The sequence below is a fragment of the Nomascus leucogenys genome, chromosome 22a (assembly GCF_006542625.1).
Source record: "Nomascus leucogenys isolate Asia chromosome 22a, Asia_NLE_v1, whole genome shotgun sequence".
Classification (NCBI taxonomy): Eukaryota; Metazoa; Chordata; class Mammalia; order Primates; family Hylobatidae; genus Nomascus; species Nomascus leucogenys.
In genome coordinates, this window is record NC_044402.1 from 53,202,159 (window position 1) to 53,226,292 (window position 24,134).

At 51.1% G+C, this 24,134-nt stretch overlaps 1 protein-coding gene across 1 annotated transcript in view; it reads right to left on the reverse strand.

The window, feature by feature from the left end:
* Nucleotides 1-23,308, reverse strand: part of NOTCH4 (notch receptor 4) — a 29,181-nt gene extending 5,873 nt beyond the window's left edge. The window contains exons 1-22 of the mRNA XM_030803336.1: nucleotides 23,102-23,308; nucleotides 22,259-22,340; nucleotides 21,765-22,060; nucleotides 20,238-20,585; nucleotides 20,015-20,137; nucleotides 19,664-19,900; nucleotides 19,388-19,543; nucleotides 18,851-19,045; nucleotides 17,259-17,372; nucleotides 16,413-16,526; nucleotides 16,205-16,327; nucleotides 14,135-14,294; nucleotides 13,032-13,177; nucleotides 12,610-12,762; nucleotides 12,062-12,179; nucleotides 11,749-11,836; nucleotides 11,400-11,553; nucleotides 9,727-9,911; nucleotides 3,115-3,367; nucleotides 2,744-2,856; nucleotides 1,066-1,589; nucleotides 108-491 (exon numbers count right to left, since the gene is read on the reverse strand). Of these exons, the coding sequence (XP_030659196.1) occupies nucleotides 108-491; nucleotides 1,066-1,589; nucleotides 2,744-2,856; nucleotides 3,115-3,367; nucleotides 9,727-9,911; nucleotides 11,400-11,553; nucleotides 11,749-11,836; nucleotides 12,062-12,179; nucleotides 12,610-12,762; nucleotides 13,032-13,177; nucleotides 14,135-14,294; nucleotides 16,205-16,327; nucleotides 16,413-16,526; nucleotides 17,259-17,372; nucleotides 18,851-19,045; nucleotides 19,388-19,543; nucleotides 19,664-19,900; nucleotides 20,015-20,137; nucleotides 20,238-20,585; nucleotides 21,765-22,060; nucleotides 22,259-22,340; nucleotides 23,102-23,159 (4,124 nt within the window). The 5' untranslated portion in view covers nucleotides 23,160-23,308. The remainder of the gene's footprint in view (nucleotides 1-107; nucleotides 492-1,065; nucleotides 1,590-2,743; nucleotides 2,857-3,114; nucleotides 3,368-9,726; nucleotides 9,912-11,399; nucleotides 11,554-11,748; nucleotides 11,837-12,061; nucleotides 12,180-12,609; nucleotides 12,763-13,031; nucleotides 13,178-14,134; nucleotides 14,295-16,204; nucleotides 16,328-16,412; nucleotides 16,527-17,258; nucleotides 17,373-18,850; nucleotides 19,046-19,387; nucleotides 19,544-19,663; nucleotides 19,901-20,014; nucleotides 20,138-20,237; nucleotides 20,586-21,764; nucleotides 22,061-22,258; nucleotides 22,341-23,101) is intronic.
* Nucleotides 23,309-24,134: the final 826 nt, after the last annotated feature.

The following is a 24,134-nucleotide window of genomic DNA, read 5'->3' on the forward strand; positions in this document are numbered from 1 at the left end:
TAGAGGAGGCACCTCAGAGACCTCTGTGTTGGTCCCTGGCTCCCTTCCATCCCTCTGCCCTCTTAAAAAAACTGGTGTCTGGCCCTTCCCTCCACCTAGCTTCTTACCCAGCACTGAGGGAGTCGGTCTCCTTGCCCAGGGGCTGCGTTTGAGGGGCTGCTCTCTCCTGATAGGAGGGGTCCCGAGTTCCTCCTAGCTTTTCTTCAGCCCGGGCCCCAGGATAGGGGTACACCATGTCCCTGCCATCACGATCCTTCCTTACCCAGAGTCCTACCCTCAGAGTCAGGGACAGCACCCGGGCCAGGGCAAACAGCTGCTGGTCAAGGGCTGGGGGGCTCAGTACCACCAGCAGGGCCAGGGAGGGCCCCCACTCTGGGTCCCCATCTTCAGGCCTGCAGTCACCTCCATCCCAGCCACACTCTGCAGTGTTGCAGCCTTTCTCACAGTGCCCGTTGTGGAAGTGATCGTGGCAGTACTGGTCATAGGCTGGACTGTGGGGTAAGGAGATGGGGACTCAGGACCTCCCTAAAACCTGACTCTTTTCTTCACCCTAGAGAGAATTCCCCATATTTTGTGCCCTCTAGGGCTTTGGTTGCTAAGTGGGGGCAGCTGTGGAGCAATGAGCTTAGTCAAGTCCTGGATGGTAGTCCAGACACCCCAGTGTCTGCTAACACCCCTGTCTCCCTAGACTGTCCCCTCTCTGTACCCTCCCAAGCTCTCCTCTGTTTCTGAAGGAGACTCCAAGGCCCTTTTCCCTCTGTGAGGTGCTGACTGCTAGGGGAAATACTCCATGGAAGCAAGGCTTAGGGAAGGAGGCTTGAGGCCTGAGTTCCTACAACTCTCAGAGAGGGCCCAAAGGCCACGCCCCACATTAAATATTGATGCCACCCCATTACCCTAGGTTGGAGTCCAGAGTCTTCGACCCCTGTTTAGTGATGGTTATTAGGGTGGAAACTCCCTGGAGCCCAAGGCTGTGGCCACACTGTAACTCAGAGCCATCTCCGTCTTTCCTCCTCCTCTCACCCACCCCTCTCCTTCCCTGGCTCCAGTGGGTTTCAGGCTCACGTGCAGGCTGGAGGGGTCTCACAGTCATAGCCATCAAACAGACACTCTTCAGAGTCACACTGTGGGTGGCACTGCCCGTCCCGGAAGAGAAGCCAGCACCGAGAGTGGGAGGGGCAGCCCTTCCAGGGGTCTGGGACTCCCAGAGAGCAGTCCCCTCCATCCCAGTTTCCTCCTGGGCCACTGCAGCCAGCATCGCAGGCCCCATCTCCACTTCTGCCCTCACACCCCTTGGCTCCGGGTTTCTGACACCGGGGCCCTGGAGAGCTGTGAGGGCAAGAGCATCGAAAGCCTGGGCCCCCCAAGCCCGTGGTCTCTGAGCAGCTGCCATTGTATAGGCATGGGGAGGGAGGGCCACAGCCTTTAGGAGCTGGTGGGGTCAGGCAGTCAGGACCCCCATAGCCACTGAGGCAGGCACAGCGTGGTGGGAAGCCTGGCTTAGGGGAGGGCAGACACAGGCCTCCGTGGTGGCAGTGATGGAGGCCGCAGGAGGGGGCCCTGTGGCTGCAGGTGGGGCCTTCAAAACCCTGTGAAGGGAAGGGGAGATATTGGAGATGGAACTTGCATTATTCTTCCCACTCCCCATCAAGCAAACTCTTGGGTTAAGATGGTGCAGAGGGTCCTAGATTCTCATATCTAAAAGGCGCCTCAGAGAGCATCAAGTTAATCATTTTGTGGCTGTTGAAACCATGTCCCATGGTAATTTCACACAATGACATATTACATTCTGCTGAAAATGGATGAAGCACAGCCTGATGGACTGTGGCAATTATAGTGCAAGTCCTAGAAGACTAAACAGTTAATAGAATACTATTATTATTATTATTTTTTGAGACAGAGTTTTGCTCTTGTTGTCCAGGCTGGAGTGCAATGGTGTGATCTCGGCTCATTGCAACCTCTGCCTCCCGGGTTCAAGTGATTCTCCTGCCTCAGCCTCCCCAATAGCTGGGATTACAGGCATGCACCACCATGTCCAGCTAATTTGTATTTTTAGTAGAGACAGGGTTTCTCCATGTTTGTCAGGCTGGTCTCAAACTCCCGACCTCAGGTGATCCGCCTGCCTCGGCCTCCCAAAGTGCTGGGATTACAGGCGTGAGCCACTGTGCCTGGCCGGCTATTATATTATTATCTTACTCCTTAAAAATAGGATCACATGTCTTCCTCTTCCTCTGGAGAGGGAACAGGATACAGGAGGAGGACTTAAGTAGATGTAAGTTATTATTAATATTGAAATTCTTGGGTTAGGTTCATAGGTGTTACATTGTTAGAATAATAAAATAAAAGAAGACCAGGCATAAACCAATGTCAGTATATCAGGAACCAAAGCTTAAGATTAGTCTAATTCCAGGCATCTGAGGTCCATAAATACATACACAAACACACACAGAGTTAAAATAACCTATCTGAGGCCACCCACCACGCAGCTTGAGCTTTGGGAGCTCCTGACCTTCCCTTAGGCAACGCCTGTGATTTCTGAAAATTCCATTCATTGCTATCAACTGATCCTGCCTTTCCTTTGACTGCTTCTGAGAGACACTTGCCACTGTGAACTTGGCATGGCTTTTTCCAATAATTTCCACATCAGTGCTCACCCACAGTCCCTTCTGGGATTCCAACTGAGGTATTCTTGCCTTTTGTCAGTATAGGGGGCAACAGAGAAGGCAGATTTGTGGTCACTTGCCTTGGGGCAGTGGCAGATGAAACCCAGGGGTGATCCTGCTGTGGCCTCACAGGTCCCTCCATGAAAGCAGGGTTGGCTGTGGCAGGGGTCTATCTCCACCTCACACCATTGGCCTGTAATTGTGGGGGAGATTAGACGTCACACACTGTATCAGTCACTGCCTCTGTCCTAGCTCATTCCTGGATGTTGGCCCAGTGCTAGATGTGCAGGTGAAGGGATCCTGGGGCATCTTTTCTGGGCGGGGGTGGGCGTGGAGGCAGGGGACGGACCAGGTGATGGCTGCCGCAGGGGTGGAGACTATCTGGCTCTCTCTCCATGGCCTGCTCGGCTGTGCTCCAGATACACTTGTGCCCCTTGTCTTGGGGCCTCACCTGTGTGTCCAGGCAGACACTGGCAGTAGAAGGCATTGGCCAGAGAGTGGCAGGCTGCAGTGCCTGTGGGGTGGCAGGGCTGGTCCAGACACTCATCCACGTCTCCCTCACAGCGTAGCCCCACAAAGCCCGGAGGGCAGGCACAGTGGAAGCCTCCAGGTTTGGGGGTACAAGTTCCATGGTTGTGACAGGGTTGGGACTGACAGGCATCGAGTTCCTTTGAGCAGTTCTGTCCATCGTAGCCTGGGGCACACTGCAGACAAAGAGGGTTAGACAGGGAACCAGTGGATGAGCCCAACCCAGCACTACAAGGGACCCAGCTCAAGATAGTCTGTCCAGTCCCCCACCTTCCAGCTCAACAGCATCACTCAACTCACCATCCATCATGGCCATGTGTCACAACCCTTCTATCTCAACTCCCTATGAGACACAATTGTTCAGCAACACACAACTCAACCTTCACCAGTCCCAAACAATCTCTATGACATACTGCCACCAAACACAGCACCATTTTTTTTTTTTTTTTTTTTTTTTTTTTTTTTGAGACGGAGCCTTGCTCTGTCGCCCAGGCTGGAGTGCAGTGGCGCGATCTCGGCTCACTCCAAGTTCCACCTCCCAGGTTCACGCCATTCTCCTGCCTCAGCTTCCCGAGTAGCTGGGACTACAGGCGCCCACCACCATGCCCGGCTAATTTTTTGTATTTTTAGTAGAGATGGGGTTTCACCGTGTTAGCCAGGATGGTCTTTATCTCCTGACCTCGTGATCCACCCGCCTTGGCCTCCCAAACTGCTGGGATTACAGGCGTGAGCCACCGCGCCCGGCCTCACAGCACCATTTTTGGTAAAACCTTCCTCCCCTGCTAAATACCTACCAGGCTCTCTCATACTTTATTAATTCATAAGCATCTATTGAATGCCTACTTTGTGTCAGGCACTGTTTTAGGCACTAGGAATACAAAGAAAGTTAGAACCCATTCCTATTTCCCGGAAGCTCTCAGTCAACCAGAGGAAAGAAATGGCTAGCATTTATTGCACGATTTATAAACATAACCTAAAAATCCCCCTAATGACATTTTATTTGGTTTATCTCATTCAATTTTTACTTTGCACGTAAGGAAGCTGAGTCTCTGAAAGGTTAAGTGACTTGTGCAAGTCAAATAGTTATAGGTGGCAGAGCTGGGAATCATTGAAGGTCTGTGACTCCATAACCAATGCTCTCAACCATTTTCTGCTTCTTCATGCCACTCAGCTACTGAGAGAATGGTCATTGGCAAGATCTGTACCACGTGCTGGCTTCTTGCAAGAGGAAGGAGAGTGTGCAAGAGTAGAGTACCAGGAAGGCAGACTTCAAAGAGAGAAAAGGGAATTCACAAAGAATCCAAGGAGTGGTCTGAGAGCTGGAAGGAACAGGTGATGGGGGTGTTTTGGAGGAGGGAGCTTCATAAAAGAAGAGGTAAAGCTGAGTAATGGGTGCCCAGAGGTTTACTACTGATCGGTATACTGCTTTTGTTTATGTTTGAACATGTTCATAATAAAAGGTTAAAAAATAAAATAAAAAAGTGAAAAAAGAGGGTAGGTTAGGGGATCTGTCTTTAGCCTTCTATCAAAAGTTGTGGTTCTGGCCGGGCACGGTGGCTCACGCCTGTAATCCCAGCAGTTTGGGAGGTCAAGGTGGGTGGATCACTTGAGGTCAGGAGTTTGAGACCAGTCTGGCCACCATGGTGAAACCCCATCTCTACTAAAAATACAAAAAAAAAAAAAATTAGCTAGGTGTGGTGGCAGGCACCTGTAATCTCAGCTACTGGGGAGGCTGAGGCAGGCCAAGTGCTTGAGCCCGGGAGATAGAGGTTGCAGTGAGCTGAGATTGCACCACTACACTCCAGCCTGAGCGACAGAGCAAGACTCTGTCTCAAAAAAAAAAAAAGTTGTAGTTCTATATCTCAAAATAATAAAGGCCATATATGACAAACCCACAGCTAACATCATATTGAATGGGGAAAATTTGAAAGCCTTTCCTCTAAGATCTGGAACAAGACAAGGATGCTCACTTTCACTATTTTTATTCAAGGTAATACTGGAAGTCCTGGCCAGAGCAATTAGGCAGGAGAAAGAAATAAAGGTCATCCAAATTGCAAAGGAAGAAATCAAATTATCCATGTTCACAGATGACATAGTCCTGTATTTAGAAAAACCTAAAGGAAACATATAAACAAATTCAGTAAAGCTGTAGGATACAAAATCAGTGTAGAAAAAGTAGTAGCATTTCTATACACTAACAGCAAACAATCTGAAAAAGACATCAAGAAAACAATCCCATTTATAATAGTTACAAAAAATAAAAACAAACAAATTTAACCGAAGAAGTGAAAGAGTACTGCAATGACAGCTATAAAACATTGATGAAATAAATTGAAGGGGACACAAAAAAATGGAAAGATATCCTGTGTTCATGGATTGGAAGAACGAATACTGTTAAAATGTCTGTGCTTACCAAAGTAATCTACAGAGTCATGCAACCCCTATGAAAATACCAATGATATTCTTTACAGAAATAGAAAAAACAACCCTAAAGTTTATCTGAACTGTAAAAGACCCAAATAGCCAAAGCAGTCCTGAGCAAAAAGAACAAAACTAGAGGCACCACACTACCTAACTTCAAAATATACTATAAAGCTATAGTAACCAAAACAGCATGGTGCTGGCATAAAAACAGACACATAGACCAATGGAATGGAATAGAGAGTCCAGAAAAACAAGTCCAAACATTTGCAGCCAACTTACTTTCTTTTTTCTTTTCTTTTCTTTTTTTTTTTTTTTTGAGATGGAGTCTTGCTCTGTTGCCCAGGCTGGAGTGCAATGGCACGATCTGGCTCACTGTAACCTCCACTTCCCAGGTTCAAGCAATTCTCCTGCCTCAGCCTCATGAGTAGCTGGGATTACAGGTGCACGCCACCATTCCTGGCTAATTTTTGTATTTTTAGTAGAGATGGGGGTTTCACCATGTTGGTCAGGCTGGTCTCGAACTCCTGACCTTGTGATCTGCCCGCCTTGGCCTCCCAAAGTGCTGGGATTACAGGCATGAGCCACCACTCCCGGCCAGCCAACTTACTTTCAACAAAGGCACCAAGTACACACATTGGGGAAAGGACACTCTCTTCAATAAATGGTGCTGGGAAAACTGGATATCTGTATGCAGAAGAAACTAAACCTAGGCCAGGCGCGGTGGCTCATGCCTGTAATCCCAGCACTTTGGGAGGCAGAGGCAGGTGGATCACCTGAGGTCAGGAGTTTGAGACCAGCCTGACCAATATGGTGAAACCCCACCTCTACTAAAATTACAAAAATTAGCCGGGCGTAGTGGCATGCGCTGGTAGTTCCAGCTCCTCAGGAGGCTGAGGCAGGAGAATCACTTGAACCCGAGAGGCGGAGGTTGCAGCGAGCTGAGATCATACCACTGCACTCCAGACTAGGCAACTGGGCAACAGAGTGAGACTCCATCTCAAAAAAAAAAAAAAAAGAAACTAAACCTCTGTCTGTCATAATATACAAAATAGATTAAAGCCTTACACGTACAACTGGAAACTATGAAGCCACTAAAAATAAAAATCGGCCAGGTGCGGTGGGTCACGCCTGTAATCCTCAAACACAAGGTCAGGAGTTTGAGACCAGCCTGGCCAACATGGTGAAACCCTGTCTTTACCAAAAATACAAAAAAATAGCTGGGCGTGGTGGTGGGCGCCTGTAATTCTAGCTACTTGGGAGGCTAAGGCAGGAGAATCGCTTGAACCCGGGAGGCAGAGGTTGCAGTGAGCCAAATTCGCGCCACTGCATTCCAGCCCAGGCGAAGGTGCGAGACTCCGTCTCAAAAAAAAAAAAAAAAAAAAAAAAACATTTGGGAAATGCTTCAAGACATTGGTCTATGCAAAAGTTTTTTGGGTAAGACCTCAACAGCACAGGCAACAAAAGCAACAATAGACAAATGTGATTACATCAAGCTAAAAAGTGTCTGTGCAGCAAAGGAAACAATTAACAGAGTGAAGAGGCAACCTACAGAATAGAAGAAAATATTTGCAAACTATCTATCTGACAAGGGATTAATAATCAGAATATATAAGGAACTCAACAGCAAACACCACCACTACCACCACCGACAAATAATATGCTTTAAAAAATGGGCAAATGATCTGAACAGACATTTCTCAAAAGAAGACATACAAATGGCCAACAGGTATATGGATGCAAATCAGGGAAATGTAAATCAAAACCACAATAAGATATCATCTCACACCAGTTAAAGTGGCTATTATTGAAAAGACAAGGGCCAAGTGTGGTGGCTCATGCCTGTAATCCCAACACTTTCAGAGGTTGAGGCAGGAAGGTCACTTGAGGTCAGGAGTTCGAGACCATCCTGGCCAACATGGTGAAACCCCATCTCTACTAAAAATACAAAAAATTAGCCAAGCGTGGTGGTCCACGCCTGTGATCCCAGCTACTTGGGAGGCTGAAGCACAAGAGTTGCTTGAATCTGGGAGGCAGATGTTGCAGTGAGCTGAGATCAAGTCACTGTGATCCAGCCTGGGCAACAGAGCAAGACTCTGTCTCAAAAAGGAAAAAAAAATACAAAAAATAGCAGATGCTGGCAAGGATGCAGAGAAAGGGGAACCCTCATCCACTGTTGGTGGGAATGTAAACTAACACAGCCAGTACAGAGAAAAGCATGGAAGTTTCTCAAAAATTAAAAATAGATGTACCATATGATCAATCTACTGTTGATTACATATCCAAAGGAAATCAGTATCTTGAAGAGATATCTGCATCCCCATATTTATTGCAGCACTGTTCACAATAGCTAACATATGGAATTAACCGAAGTGCCATCAACAAACGAATGGAAAAAAGAAACTGTGGCATATATACACAATGGAATATTATTCAGCCAGAAAAAGAGTGAAATCCTATCATTTTCAGCAACATGGATGAAACTGAAGGACATTATGTTAAGTGAAATAAGCCAGGCACAGAAAGCCAAATATTGCATGTCTCTCACCTTCACCTTTGTTTCACTGCCTTAGTTAGTCCTGACCTTTCTTGCATTCCAGGTAGATACTTGCATCAGCCTCCTATTGAATGTCTAATATTGCTCCTCACTCATATGTGGGAGCTAAAATGTTAGTCTCATGGAAGTAGAGTAGAATGATGGTTACCAGAGGTTAGAGAGGGTGGCAGGGAGGGGGAGATGAAGAGAGGTTGGTTAATGGATACAAAATTATGGTCATATAGAAGGAATAAGTTCTAGTGTTAGATAGCAGAGAAGGATGATGATAGTTAACAATTTGTATTTCAAAATAACTAGAAGAGAAGATTTGAAATGTTCTCAACACAAAGAAATGATAAATGTTTGAGATGATAGATACCCCAATTACCCTGATTTGATCATGATACATTGTATGCCTGTATCAAAATATCACATGTGGCCAGGTGCGGTGGCTCATACCTGTAATCTTACCACTTTGGCAGGCTGAGCAGGTGGATCACCTGAGGTCAGTTCTGAGACCAGCCTGCCCAACATGGTGAAACCCCATCTCTACTAAAAATACGAAAATTAGCCAGGCGTGGTGGTGTGTGCCTGTAATCCCAGCTACTCGAGAGGCTGAGACATGAGAACTGCTTGAACCTGGGAGGCGGGGGTTGCCGTGAGCCAAGATCGTGCCACTGCACTTCAGCCGGGGGGATAGAGTGACTCTGTCTCCAAAAACGAAAAAAAGAAAAAAACCCAAAAACTCACATGTACCCCATAGATATGTACGACTACCATTTGTCAATAACAAAAGAAAAAAAAATGGCAACCACACACACACAAAAGTTGTGGTTCTGAGCATATGAATCAGGCTGCTTAGACTTGAATGCCAGCTTTGCCTCTCCCGGCTTAGTGACCTGGACCACGAAGAAGAGGCCCTAACCCAGCCTGGGGAGAAGTTAGGGACATCTTCCTGAGGAAGGTACCTCCTTAACACTAGCCCGTGGAGGAGGGGTTGGGAAGGCCATTCCAGGTAGTGTCAATAGCAGGGATAAAGGCTGAGAGGCAAGAATCAGTATGGGGTATGTGGCAAAGTCAGCAGCAGTTTTGTGTTGCAGGAGCAGAGAGTAGAAGGGTGGGATGGGGAAAGCTGAGGCCTGAGAGGCAGGCAGGGCTGGGTCATGCAGGCCTTGGACTTTATTCTGAATGAGGCGGGCAGCCCCGGAAGGTTCAGCAGGGGAGAGACAGGTCAACTGGACATTTTCAGTAGAGTACCCTGGCCACGGGGTAAAGGCTGAACCTATAGAAGGACAAGTGTGGAGGCAGGGACTATAGTTAGGAGGCTGATGCAAGTATCTACCTGGAACGCAACAAAGGTCAGGACTCAGGCAGTGGGACAAAGGGCGAAGGTGAAAGCACAGACTTGAGAAAACTTCAGGAGATAAAGTGGCATGACTTTGTGGTTAGTTGGGTGTGTGGGGTTAAAAAAAAAAAGGGAGGAGAAATGGATGCATTAGGTCTTCCCTCAATCACTACTGTCTCTCCCATCCAGCCCACCCTTGTCTTTCCTCCCCCTTCTCCTGCAGACCCTCTCACCTGGCAGAGATACCCACTGGGCTGGGCCATGCAGGTGGCACCATTCTGGCAAGGCCTGGACTCACATGGGTTCACAGGATCCTGGCACAGGCTGCCTTGGAATCCAGGGGGGCAGCGGCAGAAATAGGAGGGGCCGCTGTCGACACAGAGGCCTCCATTGTGGCAAAGCGAAGAGATGTCTATGCCTGGGGAGAGAGACAAACAGGGATATACAAAGATAAGTGGGGGCTGGGCGCCGTGGCTCACGCCTGTAATCCCAGCACTTTGGGAGGCCGAGGCAGGTGGATCACCAGGTCAGGAGTTTGAGACCAGCCTGGCAAACATGGTGAAACCCCGTCTCTACTAAAAATACAAAAAATTGGTCGGGCGTTGTGGCAGGCGCCTGTAATCCCAGCTACTTGGGAGGCTGAGGCAGAGAGAATCACTTGAACCTGGGTGGCACAGGTTGTAGTGAGCCAAAATCGTGCCATTGCACTCCAGCCTGGGCTATAGGGCAAGACTCCATCTCAAAAAAACAAACAAACAAAAGCGCTAAGTGGGGATGTGGCCGGGCACGGTGGCTCACACCTGTAATCCCAGCACTTTGGGAGGCTGAGACGGGTGGATCACTGAGGTTAGGAGTTCGAGACCAGTCTGGCCAACATGATGAAACCCCATCTCTACTAAAAATTCAAAAAAAAAATTAGCTGAGTATGGTGGCACACGAATCCCAGCTACTTGGGAAGCTGAGGCAGGAGAATCACTTGAACCTAGGAGGTGGAGGTTGCAGTGAGCTGAAATCGTGCCACTGCACTCCACCCTGGGTGACAGACTGGGACTCCATCTCAAAAAAAAAAAAAAAAAATAAGGTAAGTGGGGAGGAGGAAGGATATATTCAGGGCCCAATCTCTGGGTGTAGAGGCCTTTACCTTGGGGACCACTAACATTCCTGGGTGGAGACTGGTCTGGGCCCAAGGAGTTAATAACTCCTGGCACTGAAGAAATTAGAATGAGTTTTACCTCTCTCCTCACCCTTTCTGCCAGAATATTGGAGACATACCTCTAAAGCTTATCATAGTGTTAAAGCAACTGTTTTCTTGGCTTAAAACAAGACTTGAGCAAGAAATAATTCAAGGTATGCCTCAGGTGAGGACATGTGGCTTAAGTCTGTCCCCTGAGTTCTGCATTCCTTTAATATTCTCTCCCTGTGATTCCCATCAGCTATCCCTTAACTCCATCATAGTCTCTTTCCTGAGCTCTTCTCATATCAAACCTTATTTTAGTGTTATTTTACAAAGAGGTTGGTGTGACATCGAAGTGAGTGGGGTGGGGTGAAATGCGTTGAGTGTAGCTGGATTAAGTGTGGTCCACTCTGCCTGGGTTATGGTGATCAGAACAGAGTTGAGTTGCTCCACGTTGAGTCATGTCCCTCATGGTTGGGTTAAACTGGAATCCTGTGGAATGGGCTGGTTGGTGTTGCTTGAATTGTGTTAAATGAGGTAACAGGAATTGTGTTAGGCTTCTCTGATTGCACAGTTCAACACCTGTGCAATCAAGAACTGATTTGTCTGTGTGGTTTTGATTCTCAGGTGGTTGTTTTGGCCAAAGGTTGTGTGGAAGCCCGCAGGAATGGGGCAGGTGAGAACACCCATGTTTTCTTCATCTGCTCTCCAGTCAGTGCTGGGGTTGGTTACCTTGGCTCAGCGCAGCCTTCTGGCAGGAGGACAGTGGAAGGTTGCAGAGAGGCCCGGTCCATCCCTGGAGGCACAAGCAGTGGAAGGAGGGCCCAGTCTGGAGGCAGTGGGAATTGCGTGGGCAGGGCTTCTGGGCACATAAGTCCATCAGAGTCTGAGGGGTGGGAGGGAGCGTGAGGCAGGACACAGCATCAGATTCCCAGCCCAGAGATGGTCCTCTGTCCACTCCAGCTCTTCGAAATCCCTTACTTCAAAAACTTTCTCCTGAATGGCTGGGACCAGGTGACCCTCCCTGGTTTCCCTCCCAGCCACTTCCCTTCTCAGCACGCCTGGCTTCAATGGCCCTCACCTGGCAGCTGCCTCCGGTGTAGCCAGTGGGGCAGAGGCAGCGGGGACCCTGAGGGCTGTCCTGGCAGGTTGCCCTATTCCTACAGGGGCTGAACAAGACAGAGACAGGGCATGATAGGAAGAAGTTCAGGAAACAAGGGGAAGGTAGTGTGTGATGTTGTCGGGAGGCAACCACAGGGAGGTGGCAAGCCAGGAGGGAAGGCGGAACGAGAGGTGTGGGGTGGGAGGCAGCCTGGAGCCCAGGGGGAGATGACAGGAGGGGTGGGAAGGCTGAGGAGCTTTCTCCCTTCTAGGGGTCTTTGGGCCCTGCTCACCTGTCTGCACAGCTGGGGCGGATCTTTCCTTCACAGCGCGGGCCCTGGAAGCCCATGGCACAGAGGCAGGAGAAGGTGCCAGGCCTGTTCACACAGGTACCCCCATTGAAGCACGGGGCTGGAGAGAGGAGGCTGTGAGGGTTTGGGTTCCTTGCCTGTAACCTGGCCTGTGACCTCAGTCACACTGTACATAGGACATACACGCCCCCATCAAAACAACAGCTCACTGCCATCCAATTAATTTTTATTTATATGATATTTTATTTTTTTTAGATAGGGTCTTGCTCTGTTACTCAGGCGGTGGTGCCATCACAGCTCACTGCAGCCTCAACCTTCTGGGCTCAAGTCATCCTCCCACCTCAGCCTACCGAGTATCTGAGACTACAGGCCTTAGCCACTGTGTGCCCAGCTAATTTAGAGATGGAGTTTCATTATGCTTCCCAGGCTGGTCTGTCCAATTAAAGTTTAAAAAATATGACACAAGCATACTCTCCCCAGTTCCTCCATTCTCCTGTGGCCTCCAGCCCCATGACACAGTGGGCACTCACCAGACACACAGTAGTCAGTGCTGGTTTGGCACTGGGTCCCTGTGTGGCTTGGAGGGCAGGTGCAGTAGTAGCCTCCAGGGCTAGGGTTGCAGGAGCCACCATTGAGACATGGCCCTGAGTGACAAGCTGTCATCTCCTCACTACAGGTGGGTCCTGAAGGAAACAGGTGGGGACTGAGAAAGGGTGTCCTCCTTCCCTCCCTCCACTCTCCTCCTCTTTCCTTTTCCTTCCCTTCCTCATCCCCAACCCTATTATTCTCTCCCATCAACCTCCTTTCTCACTACCTCCCACACATCACCCGTGTCCCCTGCAGCCCAGTTCTCCTTAGTGGTGACTGAGGCTCAGGGCCCGTGGTCACCTGCCTTATCCTTGAGTTAGGGGGTGACCAGCACAGGGTGTATATGGTTTAGGGAGGGTCTCACCTGTGTAGCCTGTAGGGCAGGTGCAGTTGTAGCCAGAGGCCTGCGGGTAGCAGGTCCCCCCATGGGCACAGGGTGCAGAGATGCAGCCCCCTAGCTCTGCCTCACACTCTGGCCCCGTCCAACCCACGTCACACACACATGAGGATCTGGTTGTAAAGCGAAAGGGGAGGGTTTTTCTCTTCTCCTACTGCATCTGTTCCCCTCCCTGCTGCCTGGACCCTTATGACTTCTTCTTTTGGCCCTGAGATTCTGGCCTCTTTCTTCGGTGACTTTGCTCTCAGCACCGCCCACATCCTCCCCAACACCTGCTCATTTTCTCCAACTAGATATGTGCATATATATAATATATATTATATAATAATATATTATATATATTCTTTGTGTAACTTGCTTATTTTCTGTCTTTCTTCATTAGAATGAAAGCTCCATGAGAGCAGTTGCTTTATCTCTTTTGCTTTGTGTTTCCCCCAGGGCCTGGAACGGTAGCCACACAAAGTAGGTGCTCAGCAGATTTTTTTTTTTTTGAGACGGAGTCTTGCTCTGTCACCTAGGCTGGAGTGCAGTGGCATGATCTTGGCTCACTGCAACCTCCGCCTCTTGGGTTCAAGCGATCCTTCCGCTTCAGCCTCCCAAGTAGCTGGGATTACAGGTGTGCCACCATGCCCAGCTAATTTTTGCATTTTCAGTAGCTACAGGGTTTCACCATGTTGGCCAGGCTGGTGTTGAACTGCTGATCTCAGGTGATCTGCCCACCTCGGCCTCCCAAAGTGCTGGGATTACCAGCATGAGACCGTAATCAGCACTGTGCCTGGCCTCAGCAGATATTTTTCTAATGAATGATTAATTCGCCCTGGGATTTAATGCTCTTCTTTCTGCTCTGACCCCCTGGTCCTCTGTTTCCACCAGTTTTTGTGGACTCTCTTCTCCTTGGATAACACTTACCAGTTGACCCTCCCACTGCCTTGCCCCAAGAACTTTGCCATCTCCTTCCTTTTCCTCACTGGTCATTTCTCACAGACCTACATCTCACTGGCTGTCTTCTTCTGTCCTAGCGAAGGGAGCCCAAAGGAGGGGGCAGATGGGGAAGTCCTGGAAGATGTTACCTCTGGCAGTGCCCATGGTGGCAGGTGCAGTTGTCCTCAGGTGGGGCACAGCCAGGGCTTCCATCAGGACAGAGGCAGTTGGCCTTGTCTTTCTGGTCCTTACATATCTGCTTGGGCTGGCACAGGTTGGGAGCACACAGGGGAACCTCACAGAGCTGGCCTGGGATGGGAAGATGGGTCAAAAAGAAAACAGCTCCTCCACATCCTTCATTGGGCCAAAAGCCACTTCTTATGCTTGCCTTACTCACTCCCCATGAACCCATGAACCTGTCCTTCAATTCCTTTGCTTTAATATTGTTTATTGCCGGTCTCAGCCTGTAATCCAGCACTTGGGAGGCGGGCGGGCGGACATGGGTCAGGAGACCATCCTGGCTAACACAGTGAAACCCGTCCTACTAAAAAAAAAAAAATTAGCCGGGTGTTGGGGCGCCTGTAGTCCAGCTACTTGACTGAGAGAATGGCGTGAACCCGGGAGGCGGAGCTTGCAGTGAGCCGAGATCGCGCCACTGCACTCCAGCCTGGGGCACAGAGCAAGAGTCCGTCTCAAAAAAAAAAAAAAAAAAAAGATATTGTTTAACTTTCTCAGAATGATATGCACAGTCCCGCAGGACATGACATTTGTACAACAGCTGCGTTTCTCATCTTTGCCTTGCTGTACCCTTAACTCTGGCTTTCTTATAGTTCCTTAAATGGGGTGGGCTTTTCTTCCATCTGTGTCTTTGCACATGCAGTTATCTCCAGCTAAAACATGCTATCTGGCACTCTATTTAGACAAACTCCTGCCCATCCATCATTTTTTCTTTCTCTCTTTTCCTTATTTCCTCCTTTCCTTCATTTCCTACCCTTCCTTCCCTTCCTTCCTTCCTTCCTTCCTTCCTTCCCTTCCCTTCCCTTCCCCTTCCTTCCTTCCTTCCTTCCTTCCTTCCTTCCTTCCTTCCTTCCTTCCTTCCTTCCTCCTTCCTTCCTTCCTTCCTTCCTTCTTTTTTTTTTTTTTTTTGAGATGGAATCTTGCTCTGTCATCCAGGCTGGAGTGCGGTGGAGTGATCTCGGCTGGCTGTAACCACTGCTTCCTGGGTTCAAGCTATTCTGCCTCAGCCTCCCCAGTAGCTGGGATTACAGGCGCCCGCCACCATGCCCGGCTAATTTTTTTATTTTTTATTTTTTTTTTGAGATGGAATCTTGCTCTTTCACCCAGGCTGGAGTGCAGTGGCGCGATCTCGGCTCACTGCAAGCTCCGCCTCCTGGGTTCACGCCATTCTCCTGCCTCAGCCTCCTGAGTAGCTGGGACTATAGGCGCCCGCCACCACGCCTGGTTAATTTTTTGTATTTTTAGTTGAGACGGGGTTTCACCGTGTTAGCCAGTATAGTCTCGATCTCCTGACTTCATGATCCACCCACCTCGGCCTCCCAAAGTGTAATTTTTGTATTTTTAATAGAGATGAGGTTTCACCATGTTGGCCAGGCTGGTCTCGAACTCCTAATCTCGGGTGATTCACCCGCCTCGGCTTCCCAAAGTGCTGGGACTACAGGCATGAGCCACCGCGCCCAGCCTCTGCTTATCTTTCAAGACTCATCTCAGCCATCACCTCCTCCATTTTTAGTCTGGGTTGGCTGGTCCTCTGTGCTCTTGTAACATCCTGCACATTTTTCTCTCAGAGCACCTCTGTGGGCTATAACCAACAGGAGACTTGTTGGTCTCTCTGTATTAGACTTGAAGTCACATGAGGATGGCAACTGTCTTACTCAGGTTTGCCTCTGTATCTGGCATAGTAGGCACTTAGTAAGTGCTTGCTGAATAAGCAAGTCAATGCCTTTTCTTTGAGCCCCATCCCCTGCTCCCAAGCCGCAATCACACCATTTACATTGGGCCCATGTGGGCCCTATGGTAACCCCTGCCCTTGTCCCCATGGTTGTACAATTGTGCAGGTTTTACACTAAATATAACTTTAAGGGATACCATTCTTATTCTATTCTCACATCCCAACCATCAAACACCCACCAATGAACTCTGCCCCAACCCAAATGGAATAAAATTTTCTGCCAGTTCTCTCCAATGCTTCCCCTGCTAACCTGTGAAACCAGAGGGGCAGAGGCAAAAGAAGGCTCTTGGAAGATCAAGGCAGCTGGCTCCAACGGGACATGGGTCACTCAGGCACTCATCCACCTCTGTTTGACAGCGTGGCCCTTCAAAGCCTGTGGCACAGCAGGAAGGTCAGGGACCTGCACGGATGTCTGCCTCCTGCCCCTGCTGTCCCCCACAGTGTGTGCCCCAGTTTACCTGGGAGACATTTGCAGTGGAAGGCTCCAGGCTGGTCCTGGCACTGCCCACCATTGGCACAGGGAGAGCTTCTGCACTCATTGATATCCTCCTCACATCGGGTGCCAGCGAATCCTGGTGGGGCGGAAGTGGGTGGGGAGAGGAGGCCAAGGTCATCGAGGGAGGCACAGCATGGCGCCTTCCCTTGCCAGGAAAGGTGAACTTGCAGAGCTTCCCAGAGAAGACACCTAGGGCAGGTGGGCGTGGGGTGACAGGAGAGTGATGCAGAAAAGGTGAAGCTCAGTCACCTGCCAGCTGTGTCACTTTGGGCAAGCTGGTCAACCCTCTAGGCCCCAGTTTCCTGTTCGTTCTGTGTAAAAGGGTAATAATAATGGAACCTACCTCATAGTACTGTTAAAAAGATTAAATGACATAACCCTGAAAAGTACTCAGCCAAATGGCTAGCCTGGAGTAAGTGGTGAATAAATGTAGTTATTATAATAGCAGGGGACAGAAGGGTGTCCGGTGAGGCTGGAGAAGAAAGGCTTGGGGCAGCTTTCCCTGAGTTTATGATGAGAGTGCCAAGACCAGCCTGGGACCTCAACATGCATACACAGAGGCTGTGCAGGAGGGCTGGAAAGGAGGGATCTTTGGGTGATTTGGCAGGACAGAGATGAGAATGGGCAAGTAAGCAAGGGAAGATTTGGGGATATAACAGTAGAGATTTTGGGGAGCGAAGACAGATTTGGAGGACTCCTTGGCTAGGCTAGAGAGAGCTTCAAGAGGCCTTGGGTGATTGCTGGGCCTGAACTCTGCAGGTTCAGAGGCCTGGGGTCTGAGGGTGGCCAGAGAGGCATCTGTACTCACCAGGCAGGCAGATGCACTGGAAGCCGTTGAGCAGGTCATGGCAATCCGCGTGGTTCAGGCAGGGAGCTGAGGCACACTCGTTGGTCTCCACCTCACAGAGCTGCCCTTCTAAGCCTGGGGACATGGGGGTCATGAGGGCTGTGGCTCAGCCAGGTCTGCCTGGGAGACCGGTGTTCTAGAATTGGCCCTGCTCCTGACTTGCCCTGCTCAGGCGGTCCTCCCCCGAGGTGCTTTCTGCATGGGGTTGAACAAGATGAACCCTGAGGCCCCGCTGCTTTGCAGTGTGTGGCCCTGCTCCTTGAGATGTGAAAGGCCAGGGAACAGAGTGCTTGCTGGGGACCTGCGGGAGGACTGCAAGGCTTTTTTGTGGTCATTCCTGTGTATATAGAGGGCGGGGCTCACCAGGGCAGGCTGATCAGCCTGGAGGACCTCAGGGTACAAATAGGAACAAATTGGCTTGGAGAATGAGTCCCGCCTCTTGTTCTGCCTGGGTGGGCCTCCATGCCAGGGAGAACGGAGATCCCAAAGTGGAGGAATTTGAAGTGCATCTGGGAAGCTTGTTGCTCCTATATTTGTCCCGTTGCTTCGGGTTCATCCTGGTCTCCACTGTCTCATCCTGAATTGAGGTGGGATCAACCTCTGGACCTTGGCTTCCTTTCTCTTCTTGCCTGAGGAGTCTGCTTCTGAAGCTCCTTGATATCTACAACGTTGTCCCTTGGGTTACCGAACCGTTTTCTCTTATTCCTCTATGATTGTCTGTGCGGTGACCACAGCCAGTATCTTTGGGTGCCGCTCAGTTTAGAAAGTCAATATGGGGTAGCAGTTATAATTGTTGAAGCCCTTGGTTTGAATCTCAGCTCTGCCACTTGCTAGCTGGGTGACCTTGGACAAGTCACTTAAACTCTCTGTGCCTCAGTTTCTTCAGTTATAAAATGGGCAGTGCTGACCTCATAGGGTTATTGTAATAAGTAGATGAGACAATGCCTGTAAGTTGCTCAGACAGTACCTGGCATAAAGTTGGCGATTGTTTTTCTGATTTCATTCAGCTCCTTGATGTCGGCTCTGTTGCTCTCTCCCTGGGGTGGCTTTTCCCCCTTAAAACTAGCCTGGAGGTCGGTGCTGTCTTGCAGCAATTTTTTTCTTGTTGTACCAGATTTTCCTGTTGTGTCACAGGGCTTCTGGGATTTTAAGGGATTACCTTGAATCTCTACATGGGAGAGTTTCTATGATTAGAGGGAGCATTCTGGGTTGACCTGAGCAAAGGCTGCGGCACAGAAAGTTTATGAACTGCTCTTCTACCCTCTCTTGCTGGGCTGTACAGTGGACCAGGTTGTGCAGCCTCTATGATGACCATGAAATGAATGGCAGCTCCCCCCCAAATTGAGGAATGCATAACCTCACTACCATCTGTGGTAAGCTTTCTCCTAGGGGTCACGGCTGTCCCTGGGTTTTCATCTGGGGGTAGAGAGAGAAGCATCTGTGGTAACTTATGCCAATTGGCCTGAGGCTGTCCTTACTCTGGAGGGGGCATTCCTAGTGAGTTCAGGACTAGTTCCCTGTTTTCCCCACCCAAGGCCCCACCCAGCTGGTACCTGGTGGGCAGAGGCAGTGAAAGGTGGCAAGCAGGTCCAGACAGGTGCTCCCTGGGTGGCAGGGCTGGGAGAGGCACTCATTGTGATCAGCCTCACAACGGGAGCCCGTGTAGCCAGGTGGACAGAGGCAGTTGAAGGAGCCAGGAGTGTTGAGGCAGGAACCACCATGTTCACAGGGACTTGGACCTTGTTGGGCTGGGAGGAGAGAAGAGCTGGGAGTCCACAGGGGTCAGGGCGGGAAGGGCAAGGAGGTCAGACTGTCAGGGAAGGTGTGGGGGCCTGCATGTGGCAGACGAGACCAAATTGGGGAAGGGGCTTGTGTCTTTAAGATGGAGAGGAAATAAGGGACCAAATTCATGGGGACTGAGGGGCTGAGCATTGGAGAGAGGGTCATGTAGGCAAGAGATGCCAAATCTGGGCAAATTCGAGGAAAAAGATGTTTGGTTTTTTAATTGGAAAAGCAATCTGCCCTTTTCTGTCTTCAGTGCAGAGGCCTGTCTGAGGCTCAGAGAGGCTCTGAAGTGGGAGTGGCCTCACCCATCAGACACTCGTCCAGGTCCTGGTGGCAGGTGGGCCCCGAATAGCCAGGCTGACACAGGCAGAGTGTGGAGCCTGTGAGGGGGTTGGTGCTGCACTGGGCATCCCCATGGCACGGCTGGCTCAGACACATGTCTTCCAAGTGGCACAGGAGTCCTGGAGGGGTAAGAGGGGGTGAGGCTCTCAGAGGCCACTTGAAGCTCCTAGCAGTCCTCCTGGTGCTTCTCTCACCCTCCTTCTCTACCTCCCACCTCCTGATACCCTCTACCCCCATACCTGTGCGTCCAGGTGGGCAGAGGCAGGAGAAAGAGCCCACCCGGTCAATGCAGGTGGATCCCGGGGCACAGGTGGCAGCAATACAGTCATCCAGGTTCTCCTCACAGCTTGTGCCCCCCCAGCCACTCACGCACACGCAGTGAAAGCTCCCAGCAGAGTTCTGGCAGGTGCCCCCGTTTCTGCAGTGAGGGGCACCCTGGGTCTCACACTCATCCACGTCTTCGGAGCAATCCCAGCCTGCAGGGGGTTGGGAAGGGAACAAGGGCTAAGGTTGGGAGCCCTGTGAGTAGGGGAGGCCAGGGGCCAACTCTCTGGGCCATGGGTGTCATGAATGTGGCTTAAACAACTCACCTGTCCAGGTTTCTGGGCAGAGGCAGGTGTAGGTGTCCAGCCCATCCTGGCAAGTGCCCCCATTCTGACATTGGTGGCTGACACAGTTGTCTGGATTCACCTCACAGTCCGGGCCTATGAAACCTGACAGGGTCATGGGATCAGCTGGGGGAGGGGGATCCAAGGGAGACATCCTGCCCTGCCCAGAGAGAGGGGCGGCCGGAGATCCCCTGTGAGGACACACCTGGAGGACAGAGGCAGAGGTGAAAGGTGGAGTCTTTCCCTGGCATCAGCTGGCAGGTGCCCCCATTCGAACAGCCCCTAGGAGGGCAGGGTCCTGCCCGCAGCTCACAACGTGGACCCTCCCGCCCCACAGGGCAGAGGCACTGGAAGGAGCCCAGGGTGTTATGGCAGGAGGTGCCTTTGGGGCAGGGTCCTGGGTCCTGGAAGCACTCGTTGACATCACGTTCACAGGCATGGCCCTCGAAGCCTGATGGGCAGTGGCACTGGATCTGGGGGTACGTGGCCAGACACACCCCTCCATTAACACATGGGTTGGCTGAGCAGAAGTCCCGAAGCTGGCATTGCTCACCTGAGGCAGAGGACAGAGGGAGCCGTTTCTAGCATTGAATGAATTCTAGCCCATCTGAGGTTACCCAGTGCTCATTCTGGATTATCTCTGGGTCTCATTTTCATATTTCCTTCCCTTTATTACCACACTCTCTTTGCTCTGTTCCATCACCCCTGCTCTCAGCGATGTCATGGCTTGGGAGGGTCTATCTGGAGTGACCATATCTTCTAAAGTGATGATGAGAGTATTGCAAATTGGCCTTGCCTGAGAAAATCGGATGTGGGTGATCTTGGGGGAGGTGAAAAGCACCCCACGTCTGCAGGCAGGAGACTCAGGTGGCACCTTGCTGTGCCACAACTGGTTGTATACCCTTGGGTGAGCCACTTTGCCTTTCTGATCCTGATTTCCTAAACTTTAAGTGGGTTTAGGCACCAGGAGATTCACTTCACAGTCCATGTGCACCAGTGGTAATGGCGGCAGCAGTGGAGGTGCCAGGTGCTGAGCTGAGCAAGCACTTCCTGAGCATTGGCCCCTTGTGTCCTCTCAGCAACCTTATGAAGTGTGACCATTACTCTCCCTGTTTGTCAGCTGACAACCGAACACCAGAAAGCTAAAATATCTTATATGAGGTCATGTAGCTGGTCAGTGGCAGAGCTGGCATTTGGATCCAGGGGCTGGCGCAGAGCCCCTAGTCTGAAGCACTAAGCTTGCCCCAGGGTTACACCCCTCCTCCTGGGTCGGCCCCCACTCCACTCTCTGGGTCACATCCCTCCTTCCCGGTGCGCCTCCCACCACTGCAGTTTTCTCAGGTAATATAATGGCTCCCTCCACTCAGAATGGGAGCCATTCAGATGTTCAGAATGCAAAAGCCTGGAGGACCCCTGGTATGCAGAGCAATGACCCTCTAGCTGCTAGGCAGGGGGGAGATTAAGGGGGCTAGGATAGGCATCAGGATGGTGCACAAAGGGGGCTCATGGCACCCTTAATCTGGAAATATTTTAACATTTTAGCAATCAGTACAACCCTGCTGCTGAATGTTGGTCGTGGGTAAGTGGATTGCCAAGAATTGGCATGTTGATTCTCATGGCTTCTGTCTTCAAACGGCTTGCAGTTTCTCAGGCTCCAGTTCCATCTTCCCCACCCACAGCCTAGCCCGTTGCTTCTGCCTGTCCCCTCCTGGCCGCCCCCAGCAGCACTTACCTGTCCATCCAGGCATGCAGGAGCACTGTGGGCGGCCTGAGGCCTGGATGTGGCAGCGGCCCCTTTTGGAACAGAAGGAGGGAGGACAAGGGCCTTCAAGCTGGGCCTGGCATCTCTCACCAGTGAAGCCAGGGAGGCAAGTGCACAAGAAGCTGGGTGTCAATGGAGAGGGAGAGCTGGGGAGCCCTAGGGGAGCGGGAAGCAGGGCTTGGCAGCTGCCTCCATTTTGGCAGAGCTGGGCGTTCTGGCAGGGGTCAGGAAACTGGCACGTCTCACCCAGGAAGCCAGGGGCACACCTGGGCAGGGGAGGAGAGGAAAACTCACATCACTGGTCCCTCTTCCTATTCTTGCCCACTCCCTCCTCTGCCTTCATTTGTTTCCCTTCATCTCCTTCACTTCCTCCGTTTCTTCTTTGGTCTCACTTCCTCACCTCTCCCCCACTGCTCTCCCTCCCCCTTTCTCTCCAGTCTCCCACTCCTGCAAGGTACACTCACTGGCAGGTCCCTTGTCCCAGAGACAGGCTCAGGCAGGTGCCTCCATTGGCACAGGGTTCTGGGAAACTCCCACACAGCAGCCCTGAGGGTGGAGAGGCAGGCGCGCTGGAAGCCCTAGGTGCTGTGCCTCCACCTTTCCTCTTCTAGGTGCTCCTGAGCACAGCAGCTCCCACAGGTGCTCTAAACCACCTCTTCTTCACACCTGTCCCCACTCTCCACATGGTACCCAGCCCCAGCCCCAGTGCCCTCCATCCCAGTTACTAATCCCTACCCCCCTTTCCTGTTTATTCTCTGGCCTCCCAAGTCCAGGCTCAGACTCCATCTCTCGGAAGCAAGACAACAGGGGTCAGAAGAGGGGCGGAGGTGGCTCCCGGGAGGTGAATGGCTGAGACTTCGAAGAGATTTCCTCCCGGAAAGGCCCAGCATTGAGCCATCCGGGGGGTGGGGACAGCTAGACTAAGAAAGGGACTTAGTAGGCCTGACCTTTCATGTCCCCATCTCCTGCTTCCCTCTCATCTCTTCCCCAAGCAGGTGGTCAGTGTGTTCCCTCTTCCCCTCTTCCCTATGGCTGCAAAAGTCCTCCAGTGCCAGTGCTGACGAGGTTCTTCCTGGAGGTGGGCACCCTCTCACCCATCCCCCAGCAGTCACCACCCCTGGCACCAGGCCCAAAGCAGCTCCATGGGCAGAGCCGTCTTTCCCTGGAGGCCGTCTCTATTTGGGCAGTGAGAATCTCCTCCATCCAGCATCCCTCACACAGCCTGGGGCTTGGCCCTCTTCCCCCACCCCACTGGACATCCTCCTAAGGGAGATGGGTCCCCCCACCTCACCCACGCCATGCCTCACCTCTGGTTATGACCACTGAGACACATAGCAGCAGCAGCAGCAGTGAAGGGGGCTGCATTCCAGAGCCCCTTCTCCAAGCCCCGGTCCCTGTCCCTCTTCAGGCAGGGACCCTCAGAGCTCTCACTGGGACAGGAGCCACCTCCTTTGCTCCCACTGCCCCTCTTCCTCCTCCTCGGCCTGCTGCAAGCCTCACGTCTGAGCTGTTTCCTGAGTCACACAATGTCCTGGACACCCTAGTAATGGGGGGCGGGGGAAGAGTGGAGGAACACTAGGGGGGATGAAGGAGGGGCCTTCTGTCCCTGACAACCCCTGGGGAAGTAGGGGGAAGTAGGACGGTGTGCCTGGAGGGCAGATGATAGGAGGGGAGCTACCTTGCACAGGGCAGCCACCTTGCAATTCTCCTGCCAGGGGCAGGACCTGGAAACAGGTATTGGGTGGTTACAGAGTTCCGTATTCCTCCTCCCAGGAGAGGATGCTTAATTTGCCAGGTTATTACAGATGCTTCTCAGAGAACCTGCAACTTGTCATAATTTGAAACGACTCACCTTGGCAAAAGGAACCCAGGGGGCTTCTGGGCCTCATCTTGGCTCTTGCCAGGACTTATTTTTCTCCTTCTGGGGAATGGGCAAGATGCTGGCTGGTTTTGGGGAAATCTGGGTCTTCCTGTTATAGGGGAATGTTAAGACTGTCATTATCAGTGATAAATGAACGTAGTCCACCCTAAATTTTGCAGTCTGAATTATCTGTAACAAACACTGAATTTGGGTAGTTTTCACTTCCTCCATCTCTGCCTCCCTCCGCTGTCGAGGTCCTTGGGATGCGGGGAATGCCAGTCAGAATGCAAAATTGGAGTAAATAAAATCACAAAAGAGAATTCTTTGCCTCAAAATGCTCATCCTACCTTCTTGAGTCAACCCAGGACAACTTTGGGGTCAACCACACACCGAGTTCCTCTAGTAGCACAGGGAACTGAGAGTCCAGGGTGGCAGAAGCTGTCACTGGCAGCTGTGCTCTCCCTGGTGTTGAGGCACTC